At 47.7% G+C, this 13,679-nt stretch overlaps 1 protein-coding gene across 1 annotated transcript in view; it reads left to right on the top strand.

Moving 5' to 3' along the window:
- The window catches only part of FBN3 (fibrillin 3), a gene marked incomplete at both ends in the record, with an annotated part of 91,054 nt that overhangs the window by 12,039 nt on the left and 65,336 nt on the right, over window positions 1-13,679 (top strand). Inside the window, 4 exons of the mRNA XM_080359247.1 lie at window positions 2,035-2,117; window positions 5,083-5,181; window positions 9,340-9,435; window positions 11,800-11,895. Coding sequence (XP_080215373.1) covers window positions 2,035-2,117; window positions 5,083-5,181; window positions 9,340-9,435; window positions 11,800-11,895 — 374 coding nt within the window. The remainder of the gene's footprint in view (window positions 1-2,034; window positions 2,118-5,082; window positions 5,182-9,339; window positions 9,436-11,799; window positions 11,896-13,679) is intronic.

Below are 13,679 nucleotides of genomic sequence, written 5' to 3' on the forward strand. Positions count from 1 at the left end.
CCAGCTTGTATTTCCCAGCATCAACATAACTGCTATTGATTTAAAAAGCCATTTTGTCACAACTTTGCTAAGGATGTTATTTTTTCCTTACAAACCAGCATTGTCCCCGTTGAGCTCTTGCTTTGGAATCTAATTTCATTCTCCCTCTAGGTCAATTCTGTGACACCATTAATTTCAACCCATTCAAAATAGATTCTCCCCCATGTTTTGTTTTGCAACTCTGCTAATTTTTAGCATATGTTTTTGAAGGTTTGGTTTGGGAGGAACAATTATGATCTTGCAGTTTATCCTCCTGTGGAACAGGGTGCCCAGGACCTCTCCCAGGATCCCTGATCAATCCAGAACTTGATTAAATCCTTGTCTGTCTTTTAGAAAGAGGTGGTACCATAGTTTAAAATACCCACTTCATTATCAGTTTAATTCAAGCTCCACTTGCGTTCTAGTCTATGGGACTAATGCCAGTTGCCTCTTCTTCCACTGATTTTTGACAAAGAAAAACCCTCTTAGTCTTTTGTCTGATAAAATGTCTCTATAATATCCTTTAATCTTCAACAAGGCCTGAAGCAGCCTGAGGCCAGGTGTGAAGATCATTAGTGCACTGAAGTTAATGACTTCTTGCCCTGCACTGCTGTTCACATCCAGGTGTTGAGAAGGGGTTCAGGTGGAAGCCAAACTGCAATATTTGGTACCTGGTTGTGAGTTCTCTGGGTGCCGTGTGCATTGTATGGAGAGTCCTGTATCAACAAAAGGTCACCCACCCATGGTGCTGGGAAGCCTGGCTGAAACTAAGCTTTACAGGTCCCCCATCTGCTCAGGCTGAACTTATCTTCCAAATTAATGCCAAGCACAGGCATGTGTTTGCTTCTCCCTGGAGACTTACACTTGAATTTCGGTGGCAGTACTAGATAGCTCTGTATCTTATCCAGCCTAACGCAGCCAGGAGCTGCAACCCCAGATGTTCCCCCATCTGCAGGGAACCTTAAACCATCCCAGCAGAAACAGTTCAGCATTCAAGGTCTCATTTAACTTCTAAGCACAGAAGAAGCAACAGCCGCCCAGACTTTTGGGAAATCAAAATAGAGATTTACTCTCCGCCTCCAGCCATAGAACCAAATGATTTTAGCAGAATGCCTGATTTCGTGTTCGCAGGGCTGGTGAAGGACTTTCCGCTTAGCACTGGGCAAAAGCAGGTCGGACGGAAAGACGAATGCCACAGTTTTACATGGGTCTTCGTGCGCTTGGGGAAAATGAGGGAAAACCTGGTGGTTAAAGCAGTTTCTGCAGCGCCACGGGCAATGGTTGGGGTGTTGTTGTGAAGGAACGGAGGGAAGCTGAGACAGTACCCGTGTTATGCACGTTCCTTTCTGGCAGCAGAATAACAGGGAAATAAAGAGAGTGCTCCTTGGAAAATTAACTTAATTTGCTGGCCAGGGCCCAGGCGGGGTCTAAACTGTCTGCACTTCACCTCTCTGCCGCCTTCCCCCATCTGTCTGATCCCGCCTTAGAGCCCCAGCATCTCTGCAAGGGGCTGCGTTCTCATGGCTCCATGCTTGACAGCATCACAAGAGTATGAACATTACAAAGGTTTGTGGTTTTCATGTTTTCTGTTGGGAATTTCTCTCGGGAAGTCTGTTAGTTCGGGTATGGATGCATAGCATGGCACGACGTGGTGTAAGTGCCCTGCTGAGGGTTTTGCTCGGGTTGGGTTTCCTGTTGTATTTGCTACGTGATGTTAGTTAAACCATCCAACAAATGTCAGGGTGGACCTGGCTGTGCCGCCGTTCCTCACCCCTCCGTATGGTCCTCAGAAAGTCACCGTAAGATGCACGGGGAGCTCAGAAGTCGGTTATTAAAATACTTTATGGTGGCTCCTTTTGGTGGGAATGAAACCTGTCTTGTTCAAATGGAAAGGAGTTTGGCAGAGAAACGTCCCACGAGAGGCCGTTCAGCTGCTCTCCTAGCGCGGTGATACATGCTGAATTTATCCAATGGCGCTGCACGGAGACATAAGGAAAAACTCTTTTTGGTTTTCAGCCCCAATGTCTGTGGTTCGAGGTTCCACTCCTACTGCTGCCCCGGCTGGAAAACGCTGCCCGGAGGGAACCAGTGCATCGTCCGTGAGTATCTGCGGGACCTGGACAGGCTGGAGAGTTGGGCGGGGAATAACCTGATGAAATTGAGCAAGGGCAAGTGTAGAGTCCTGCATCTGGGCAGGAACAACCCCAGGTTCCAGTATAGGTTGGGAAATTACATATTAGAGAGCAGTGTAGGGGAAAGGGACCTGGGGGTCCTGGTGGACAGCAGGGTGAACATGAGCCAGCACTGGGCCCTAATGGCATCCTGGGGTGTATTACAAGGGGGGTGGTTAGTAGATCGAGAGAGGTTCTCCTTCCCCTCTACTCCACCCTGGTGAGACCACACCTGGAATCTTGTGTCCAGCTGTGGCCCCTCAGTTCCAGCAGGACAGGGAACTGCTGGAGAGGGTTCAGCGCAGGGCAACAAAGATGATTAAGGGAGTTGAGCATCTCCCTTATGGGGAAAGGCTGAAGGAGCTGCGGCTCTTTAGTTTGGAGAAGAGGAGACTGAGGGGTGACCTTATTAATTAATGTTTATAAATATCTAAAGGGTGAGTGCCATGAGGATGGAGCCAGGCTCTTCTCGGTGGCAAACAATGATAGGACAAGGGGTAATGGGATCAAGCTGGAACACAAGAGGTTCCACTTAAATTTGAGAAGAAACTTCTTCTCAGTAAGGGTGACAGAGCCTGGCCCAGGCTGCCCAGGGGGGTTGTGGAGTCTCCTTCTCTGCAGACATTCCAACCCGCCTGGACATGTTCCTGTGCGACCTCACCTGGGCGTTCCTGCTCCATGGGGGGATTGGACTGGATGAGCTTTTGAGGTCCCTTCCAATCCCAAACATACTGTGATACTGTGATACTGTGAAACTGTGAAGTAATTGAGTTGCTAGAACAGCAGCTGGATGCTGACATGGCAAACATCACATCATGAGACAGTGCCCACAAGCAGCAATTTGCATTCTTCTTCGTGTGTCCGTCCAGAGCAGGACGCTGATTTAGGTAAATCACAGCTCTGTTTTGGCAGGTAGCTTTCCTGGTTGGCGGAGAGCATTACTGGACTCTCAAGTGCTGATATACACCTATAAAATCCATCAAGGGGGCGATATGTTGTATTTCTGTAGGTTATAAGCAAAAGCTATAGGGTGATGGAGGAGTCTGCCCTTTGGTGGATGCTCCCAGGGGAAGTGAAAGTCAGCGCTGGCTTAGATAAATGAGATTCTAATTAGAGATAATAGGGATAGTTGTACCTGCATTGGTCACACTTTGTTCTGAAACACAGTAAATACACAGTGTTCTGGGGATATTAAGCATAATCTGGACATACAGAATAGCAGACAGTACTATGGGATGTTTGTATCTCCCAGTGTTTTAGCTTTCTGAATAAATTTTCTGCATTAAAACACACTTGGAATTGTATGTGAATGCACTTTTCTAAATCTTCCTAAAAATAACTGACAAATTGAGGAAAACAATAGGCTCCTCTAGCAGGATCTCCCCCACCATACAGATCACATATTCCAGAACTTATTCCATGTTCAGAGTCTAAAACTCAGCCATCTTAGAGAGAAATGCCTCATGTTTCCTAATATAGAGCTGTCTAGGACCTCAAATACACCAAACCACGCCCAGAGCTGCAAATATTCTCCTCTCAAAGGAAATGGTGTCTATTGTGTTCTGAGTGATGGGGCCAGTTGATGCATCCTTACACACAATGAGTAACCGGCGCCAGAATATGCCGTTCTACTTGTTAAAAGGCAACAAAGAGGTGCGATAACTCAAATTTAAATGCATCTGACTTCAGGCGGGGTGATGGGAAGACAGGGAGTTCTGTGCCCTTCTGTATTTCCCCATGAGAACAAGCAAACTCACCAAGTCCTTCTCGCCATCCCATAAAGAGCAGATGCTCCACTGAGGCCTGAGCTCAACACAACTGCAGCGAAGGGTTAAGGGAATCGCAGCCAAATCGCCGCTCCGTGGCATGCGGGGTTAGCGACATTTCGGGGTTGTCTGCTGACTTTTCTCATAACTGTAAAACATGCCATCTGGGCTGGAGGTCCTCGGGGGACCGCGGGTTGTAATTGTATTTATAAAACACACAGAGACGAGATATTTGTGTGGGGCTCTAATAAAATCTGTGCTTACACAGGTGGGACAGGACTGCCAGCTATGCTCTTGGCTCCCATGGCACAGGAAGGGGAAGAGATTAGCAGGGGTTCCAAGCAAGAAAGGATGGGGAGGGATGTGAAGGCATCCTGCTGGTGCATCTCTGGCTCAACCCTCATTCAACAGTAACAGCCGGTTTCCTCCATGCCAGAGCATGGACTGCAAAATGCTTTGTGAAAGCACCAAGATTTGAAGGAAAAGAACAACCTGGCTCAGTGTCGATGTCACTTGTCTCTGTTGAGAAGCTTTTCTAGCAGGCAAAAGTAGGGAAATGTGACTCCCCCACCCTCTGCTGCTGAAAAGCAAAGTGGTTGCAGGACCAGACACAGTCTGTGATAAAAGGAGTGTGTGTCTAGGAATTCTCTGTGAACCATGGAATCACAGGATGGTTTGAGTTGAAGGGACCTTAAAGCTCCCCCAGTTCCCCTCCTGCCATGACAGGGACATCTTCACCAGTTCAGGTTGCTCAGAGCCCCGTCCAGCCTGGCCTGAGATGTCTCCAGGGATGGTTCATCCACCACCTCTCTGGCCAACCTGGGCCAGGCTCTCACCACCCTCAGGGCAACAATTCCTTCCTCATGTCCAGCCCGAATCTCCCTCCTTTAGTTTAAAACCATCACCCCTTGTCCTATCGCCACAGGCCCTGCTTAAAAATCTCTCCCCAGTCTGTCCTCCCCGTTGTGGTGCTGCCCACACCAGTGTCCTCAATAAGCGTCCCAGCTTCCTTCCCAGGTTATTTTTCTTAAAAGAGACAAATTCACACCCTTTCGGCAGCCAAAACCACATCTGTGAGCAAATTCACAGCACGTTGTGCTAATCACTGTGTCCTTTTCCTCCTCCAGCAATTTGCAGGAATTCTTGTGGCGATGGGTTTTGTTCACGGCCGAACATGTGTACGTGCTCCAATGGACAACTGTCTCCCAACTGTGGCTCAGCTGGAGGTAAGAGGACGTTGCTGGTGATTCTCCTCTCTCTGGAGTGGTTACGTACTCACTTAAAAAATGCCCAGTCGCAACAAAAGGAAACGTCTCTCTTTGCATCTCTGAAATACTTTGTGTTTTGCCAGCCAGGTTCTCATCTGAATTGGGCAGTAGTCATAAAATCTTGCATTTCTTGGGATGCTTTTACTAAGGGTCTTCACTGCTCCTGATACCTGGAGAAAACTGACAACCTCCTTGCAATTTCTGCTACTTTGGTGTGAGAAATCTTTCAAAAAGCACATCTCACAGCAGCAAATGGCGAAACTGCTGCCAGAGAGTCCATACAACCCTGGGTGTTCTTTGAAGCAGAATTAAATCTGTCACTGCTTTTGTTAACCAAATAAGTACTTTTTCCAATGGAAATAAAAAATATGACATTGTTCTTAGGCTGTGATTCGGATGCCAGGGAGAATTTCCCAGCGTTTTTAGCAAACTGCAGTGACATGATGAATCACAGAATGGACCGGGTTGGGAAAGACCTCAGAGCTCATCCAGTCCAAGCCTTGGTCCAACTCCAGCCCATTGACTAGATCATGGCACTAAGTGCCATGGCCAATCTCAGTTTCAAAACCTCCAGGGCTGGTGAGTCCAGCACCTCCCTGGGCAGCCATTCCAATGCCTGACCACTCTCTCTGCACAGAATTGCTTTCTCATCTCCAGCCTCAATTTCCCCTGGCAGAGTTGAAGCCCATGGCCCCTTGTCCTATTGCTGATGCCTGGGAGAAGAGCCCAATCCCCACCTGGCTACAACTGCCCTTCAGGTAGTTCTGGAGAGTGCTGAGCTCAGCTCTGAGCCTCCTCTTCTTGATGGAATTCTGTGGAACCTTTCAAGGTCTCCAATGGCCATTGCTAGAGACAACCCACAAATTTTCCATTGTTGCCCATCTGTAGGCAAGCTATTGTTAATAAAGTGACTTGCAGGCATCTGATTGAAAGCCAGAGAATCAGCACAGCCCCCCCCCTACCAAACCTCAAAACCACATTCGGGGTGTGACTCCGAGAAGGAAATTCCCAGAATCTGTTTCCAAAGTGCCACGTCGTGCTCCGGCCCCGCCGATGTCCCCAGCGAGCGCTGCTCCGCAAACCTTCCCCGCGCTTCGCTTTGCTGGGAGGAAGGTGCTGGAGACACAAAGGTTTCTGGAGCGAGGGTCCATATGTTTGCAATCACGGAGGAATGTAAGGAATGCTGTAAGCTGTATATACATTTGGGCGCAGACCTGGCGTTCCCCTGAGCCTGGAGTGGATTTCAGCGTGTGTTCGAGGAGGGGGGGGGTCCGTTCCTCTGCAGGGGCTTCCTCAAATCTGGCATTCATTGTGGGGATGTTTGGATCTGCATTTATCATGAACGCTTCAGGGGAGGTAAAGCAGACAAATTGTGCATTCCACAGGCAATAAAAGCCACTCTGCCTCTCTCTGTCATAACAAAAAGCTTGGTTTCCTACTTTGGGGAGTAAAGATATTTTAGGAGTAATTTGCAAGTGACTGTTTAGATAGTAGCAGGCAGTAAGCAGACAGAAAACCTGCCTGCGAACACCACGACTGATGGCAGAACAGCTGCAGCCACTGATCCTTTAAAACAAATTGTAGAACTAATCCAATCCAGCCCAATCACGGGAAAAGTGAACTAGGGCGAGCTGTCGTTCTCTTCTTCCTGGAACTTTGGTCTCTGCTACCCTGCAAAAACCCAACAAAGTGTAACAGGCCTTTAAATTCTTGGTTGAAAGATGTTCTCCTGCGCTCCAAATCTGCAGGGGGTTCTGACAGTGGGAGACTCGGAGATAAGTCAGACAGTGATGGGACCTCAGGGCTTTTGGGACTGTAACAGAAGAGGTGGGACTTACTCTCTGTAGGTCTAGGGATACTCTTTGCTAATTAGTTGGAAAGTTTCTGGATGAGCATCAGGGCTCTTCTTGTGTCCAGACCCTGAAAACTCCCCAATTTTCTCAGCTTTGCTAAACATTACCCCTCGGTGAATGCTTCGCACGCGAGGCTCGGGATGCTGCGGCGGGAAGAGCTCCGACAGACGGACAGCTCCGACAGACAGACGCTTCCTCGCTACCTCTGGGCAGCCCTCCCGGCTTTGCTGTGTGTAATTGCTTTCCCAGGGCTGATTAATTGTAGTGAGGGGTGAGCGTGTGCTGGAAACGGCGCCTTTTCCCAGAGAGGCCGCTCTCCCGTCTGACAATCCGGGCAATGCTTTGAAGCCTCAAGCTTAGTTTCCTTAATGATTAAGCTTTCATCTAAATTTGGCCTGATCTCTGGCCGTAGAGCCGTAGGAAGGATAGTAGACATCACGACTAATTCAAACCACACCATGGATTAAATGTACAGCACATGTGCCGAGCGTTCTGAACACAGCGACTTCCCGCTTCCTTTCGGGCTTCCTATGAACAAGGCGTCAACCAATTAATTGTCCCTATCGGACACTTGTGAGTCCTGCTGCCTTTTGGACAGACACCTCGCTCTTCCCTGCTTGGAACTTTGCGGAGGAGACATGAGGCACAGCTGAGCATCCACTCCCATCCAGCCCCATCTTCTTCCAGCCGCCAAGTCACGCTCCTCCTACCCCTGGCAGACACGAACCATGGTGTACATGCTGAAGGAAACAGCTTTCACAGAACCCGCTACAACCTCAGGCACTTGCAGTTGGAATCGTCACCTCTTACAAAGGAAAACCGCATCATTCCAGGCCCTTTGGTCAAGAATTCAAGCTGTTTGACCTGTGTTTGTAACCCAGTGTTTAGTAGATGTCGCATTCTGGGCTCTTCTGCTTTAATACCACGTTCCTTAAACACTAAGTAGTGATGCAACAGTTAAAGCAAACACTGGCTTTGTGTCTACATCAGTATAAAATGTCCCTGCTCTTATTTATTGCTATTGTTTTCCTACAGTGCGTTAGTGACATTCAGTGTGTCGTAATCTAGTGTGATAAGCTGAACTCTAATGGAGTGAGAATAGATGATGCGTGCTTTTCTGTTCAGATTTCTTAAAGAAGCTCTCTTGTATTAAATCTCGCAAATAAGGCCACATAATAGTTGTAAAAGGAAAAGAAGTGTCTTAAAAGTTGATGATTTTCCTCCACCAAAGAAACTGTATCCTCTAAAAACTTTTTGCCACAAGAGAACCATGGTAATTCGAACACGTGTTACACGGGAGGTGTTCGTCTCCTCTCGCAGCCAACTCGTTGCATCCTCATGTAATATTTCCCTGCTCTTCTTAAAAAGAGAAGAATTCTTCTTTCCAGCAAGTTTGCTGGTGAGACCGAGCTGGGAGCAGTGGTGACACTGGAAGCTGTGCTGCCATCAGAGACCTGGACAGGCTGGAGAGCTGGGCAGGGAAAATGTAATGAAATAGAACAAGGGCAAGTGTAGAGTCTTGAATGTGGGCAGGAACAACCCCAGGTTCAGTGTAAGTTGGGGAATGACCTATTAGAGAGCAGCGTAGGAGAAAGGGAGCTGGGGGTCCTGGGGACAGCAGGGTGACCATGAGCCAGCACTGGGCCCTTGTGGCCAGGAAGCCAATGGGACCTGGGGTGGGTTAGAAGGGGGTGGTCAGTAGGTCAGAGAGGTTCTCCTGCCCCTCTGCTCTGCCCTGGGGAGACCACACCTGGAATCTTGTGTCCAGTTGTGGCCCCTCAGTTCCAGCAGGACAGGGAACTGCTGCAGAGAGTCCAGCGCAGCCACCAAGATGCTGCAGGGAGTGGAGCATCTCCCGTGTGAGGAAAGGCTGAGGGAGCTGGGGCTCTGGAGCTGGACAAGAGGACACTGAGGGGGGACTCTTTCCTGGGGATCAATATGGAAAGGGGCAGTGTCAGGAGGATGGAGCCAGGCTCTGCTGGTGACAGCCAGGGACAGGACAAGGGGCAATGGGTGCAAACTGGAACACAGGAGGTTCCACTTAAACATGAGAAGCAACTTGTTGGGGGTGAGGGTGGCAGAGCCTGGCCCAGGCTGCCCAGGGGGGTTGTGGAGTCTCCTTCTGTGCAGACATTCCAACCCGCCTGGACACCTTCCTGTGTAACCTCATCTGGGTGTTCCTGCTCCATGGGGGGATTGCACTGGATGGGCTTTCCAGGGCCCTTCAACCCCTGACATTATGGGATTCTGTGATTCTCCACAGTTCAAACCTGCAACGTGAGGTGCATGAACGGCGGAAGCTGCAACGAGGAGTCGTGTCTCTGCCAGAAGGGCTACACTGGAACGTACTGTGGGCAGCGTAAGTACCTACAAAAACTGCTCTGGTTAAGGCTGGGTTCAGGTTCTCGGGACTAGAGAGGTTATTTTGGGGAGGGGGGTGTCATTTTTTAGATGTTTATTTGACGATGCTGACTTTCTATAGGGAAACCTCAGTATAGTTGTCAAAAGTAATTTTACAATGTTTTATGACTTGGTTTTCTGTTTTGTCAAAGCATTTCATAGAGAGAAATTGAATTTCTCTCTCCTAGTTTCCCATGAAAGGTATTTGGCAATTTAAAATCTTTGCTTATGCACATTGCAGAATTAACCAGACAGTTTAGGCATCATCGTTAATAAGTGTCTAATTAGCAATGGTTTTGAAAAAATCTCGGATCAAACAGAACTTTCCAGGCAAATCCCTGTATCAGAGTCAGAATCACTGAACTTCTCCATGAAGTCTATGAGAATTTATTTAAAGATGGGCGAAACACCATATTTCCCCTAAACTTATCCTCAGCTCTGACAGATTCATTTTTGCTGAAACTTTCCAAAACGTTCAACTAAAGGCAGACGCACCATATGGAAAATTTCATTCTGAACAGCTAAAGCTTGGGAAAATTATAAGTAAAAGTAAACCAGGGCTTATAGTGGAATGCGCTAGGCAACCTTAATTATGTGCTGCTACCAGCTCCACCTATTAATATCCTCAGTAGAGTTTTTGGAATGGTTCAGACATTGGCAGGACAGCGCTGAGAGGGTGGGGAACAATAGAGAGTCGGGTGTAGCCTTTGAAGGCTGAGAAATGCAGCAGCACCTGCCTGGTTGAGGGCTGAGGTGTCAGATAAGATTGCTGTAGACATTTAATGAGATTATATTCTTCTTATCTTTATTATGTCATTATTAAGTCTGATGGAAGCAGCTGAGGGACCTGGGGGTTCAGCTGGAGAACAGGGGCTGAGGGGAGACCTTCTGATCTCTGAACTGCCTGAAAGGAGCTTGGAGCCAGGGGGGTCGGGCTCTGCTCCCCAGGAACAAGCGCCAGGAGCAGAGGAAACGACCTCAAGTTGCACCAGGGGAGGTTGAGGTTGGATGTGGGAACAATTTCTTCCCCAAAGGGCTGTGGGGCATTGGAACAGGCTGCCCAGGGCAGTGCTGGAGTCACCATCCTGGAGGGCTGGACAGACGGACATGAGGTTCTCAGGACATGGGGTAATGCCAGGGGTGGGATAATGGTTGGACTCCATGGTCTTGAGGAGCTTTTCCAACCAAAATGATTCTATGATGCTCCTCTGAAGGACATGCCAGTCCCATGCATGTGTTCTTGGCCTCTTGTCAAGCCTGGGGACTCTGACCTGGCTGTGCTGTGATTATGGGATACCTGTATATTTGGAACAATCCCCAGGGATTGTGGGGTGCTGAGGGATGAGAAAAAGGTCACTGTGAAGCGCAGCTTTAGTCTGGCATCTCAGGCCATTTTCTCTAATGAGATGAGACGAGGTTCTCAGGGACATGAGGCAGTGCCAGGTTTGGGGTAATGATTGGACTCGATGATCTTGAGGTTCTTTTCCAACCCAAATGGTTCTGTTATTCAGTGCATCAGTGTTGGCAACTGAGGAGCTCAGAGAGTGAAGCTCTGCATAGGAACTTCAGTAATGTCGTAACAGGACTCCTCTCATTAGTCATTACAGCTGCTGAGATTTACAGAATCACAGAGTGTCAGGGATTGGAATTGACCTCGAAAGATCATCCAGTCCAATCCCCACTTTAGTAGGTCAGTGGCACCTGTGACAACCAGCAACCGCTCACGTCCCATGCAGAAGTGTTGCTGCATCCCGTTCAATTAGCTCAGCCTCAGCACAGAACCTAATTAGCAACCTACTCCTTTGACTTCAGTCCTAGACTGTTGACTGCAGGTTTTCAACTAAGTCTCCAGCGGGTCTAATTTTAAGTCAATGAATACTTGTGTGTTGATCAAACTGTTCTTCTTTGCTTTGGGTATGTGGGATTAAATGGCTGAGTAGTCTCCTCTCCTCACGTTTCACTGTTGTCATTCGTTAAGCATTTGCCTTTATGCAGTTTCTCATTTGTATTAGTTCATCTTGACCTTGACATTTAAATCCCAAAGCTGACCCGAATGAACTGAGATTCCAGAGCGCAGGAAATCCTCTCAAGTGAAATAAGAGTTTATGGCCTTTTTATAAATGGCTTCATTCATAAACAGGAAGTAATTTTCCAGGAACAAAAATATCAGCCTTTTCTCTGTATGTTCGCTGTGTGGAGGAGCCTCCTGATGGGTGAGCAACACGAAGTAGATGACGTTCCAAGTCCCGCCAGCACCGCACGTCTCACCTTGTGGTTTCACTCCCAGCAGAAGTCACTGATTCCTCTTTCTGTTCCAACGCAGCTGTGTGTGAGAACGGCTGTCAGAACGGGGGGCGATGCATTGGGCCCAACCGCTGTGCTTGCGTCTATGGGTTCACCGGTCCGCAGTGCGAGCGAGGTAAGGAACACGTTCTCATGATGTTATCACCGGCAGGACTTGTGTATTTAAGGATGTGTATTAAAAGTCAAATTCCTGCAGCAACTCAGTATATTGCCTGAATTTGACCTGTCCTGTGTGCTTCAGGAGTCAGTTACATTTGGGCGAAGGAGGTCAATACCATGTTCCATCAAAAATTGAAACTAATGATGTCACCAATGCTAACAGCCAATAATTTGAAAATGAATGTGGACCTGAAACCCCAAAAGTCAATATTCTGACCTTTGCAAAATGATTTGTATGGTTTAGTACTATATTTACTCAAAAATTATGACCAGAACGTAAGGTTTTCCATGAAAGAACCTTATTTTAGTAGAAGTGTTTTGAAGGGAAACATAAGCCAGCTCTGGTTGATTGAAAACCTCACGCGGTTCAATGCCAGCTGCGCATCCAGTTTGAATCAGAACAGCTCCAGTAAGAACCACAGCTTTCACCAGCTCAGCGTACGGCTCTTCGGGACATGTGGCTTTGCTGTATTTCGTCCAGCCAGTGTGTGCCGGGTGGGTAGATCAGGTTTACATTTGGGCACTGAGGTTTTGGCTGAGACACGACATTTCTCCCTTTCCTGTTGGCTTCAATAGACATCTCACAGCACTGCTCCGATATGAGTTTTGGCAAGAGTCAGAGTGGCACCGAGCAGAAATGAAACCGAAACGCGAAGCCAACATGCAAACTCCCAGGATTAAGATCAAAGCACCCTGGACATATCCTGCTTTTCTAGCCTCTTGCTTTCCTGAGATCGGACTAATTCTTTTTAACTCCATATCCAAGAATTGGACAGTTCTTGCCTTTACTTTTTTTTCCTTTCCTTGGGATTCTTGGCAACGTGGTTTAGAGGGTAAGATAGAAACACCAGTTGGTTTCCGGTACCCAGGCATCAGTCAGCCCTGTTGAACAGCGGCCAGCAGAAATACTACAACCCCACAGACTTGTGCAACGTTCCCCGGGTTGCAAAACTATCTACTTGAACCTAATGGTGCAGGTGCCCCATAAAAGGCCTCTGCTGTGGTTTGAGCTTCGCATTTATTGGACGCAGAGAAGGGAAAGCTCTTTAAAAGCCTCCACATGCATTTACTGAAATAACCTTTTGTTGTTGCAGTCTCCTTCTTTGTGCTCTCCTGCAAACACAGATATCAGTGGAGCATTGCGGTTATATATATTCTTTAATCCTTTTCTCTGTCTTCTAACACATGAACCTATGTGGGCACACACACATGCACACGCAGATATTAATTGCTGTAGTTTTGGAAAGGTGTGATGATAACAGCCTTTCTCTTTCGAAAACTCTATGAGATTCCTTCTCCTAAACCCAAACTCCAGAACTGTGTCTGTAGAGCTGCTTTGGGGTTTTTTTTCTCGCTCACGGGTATCTGAAGGATTGAGGTTCATGAATCGATACAGGCATTGGCTGTGGTTGGAAAGAAAGCTGGAAGGTTCTTAAAGAAACTTCTGGATGCAGAAGGGACTGAAAAATCCAAGTGTCCTCTGTAGAGGAGGGGGTGGGAGAGCCAGGGGTCTGAGCAGGGGCAGACTTTGGAGACATCTTGTAATGTATAAAATTCTTTAAATAAAGAGAGCATTTTTACAAAGCCTTTAGAGATTTGGTTCAGTCCAGACTTGTACTAAGAGACAAAACAAGCTCTCCAGCTGTGTATACACAGGTCTTCCCTGCCAAGACAAACAGAGCGCTTTGCTTTGCTGAGAGATGTTAAAAGTTACACTTTTCAAAGAGGCTCCTGGCTGGG

This window comes from Nesoenas mayeri (genome assembly GCF_963082525.1).
Source record: "Nesoenas mayeri genome assembly, chromosome: 25".
NCBI lineage: Eukaryota > Metazoa > Chordata > Aves > Columbiformes > Columbidae > Nesoenas > Nesoenas mayeri.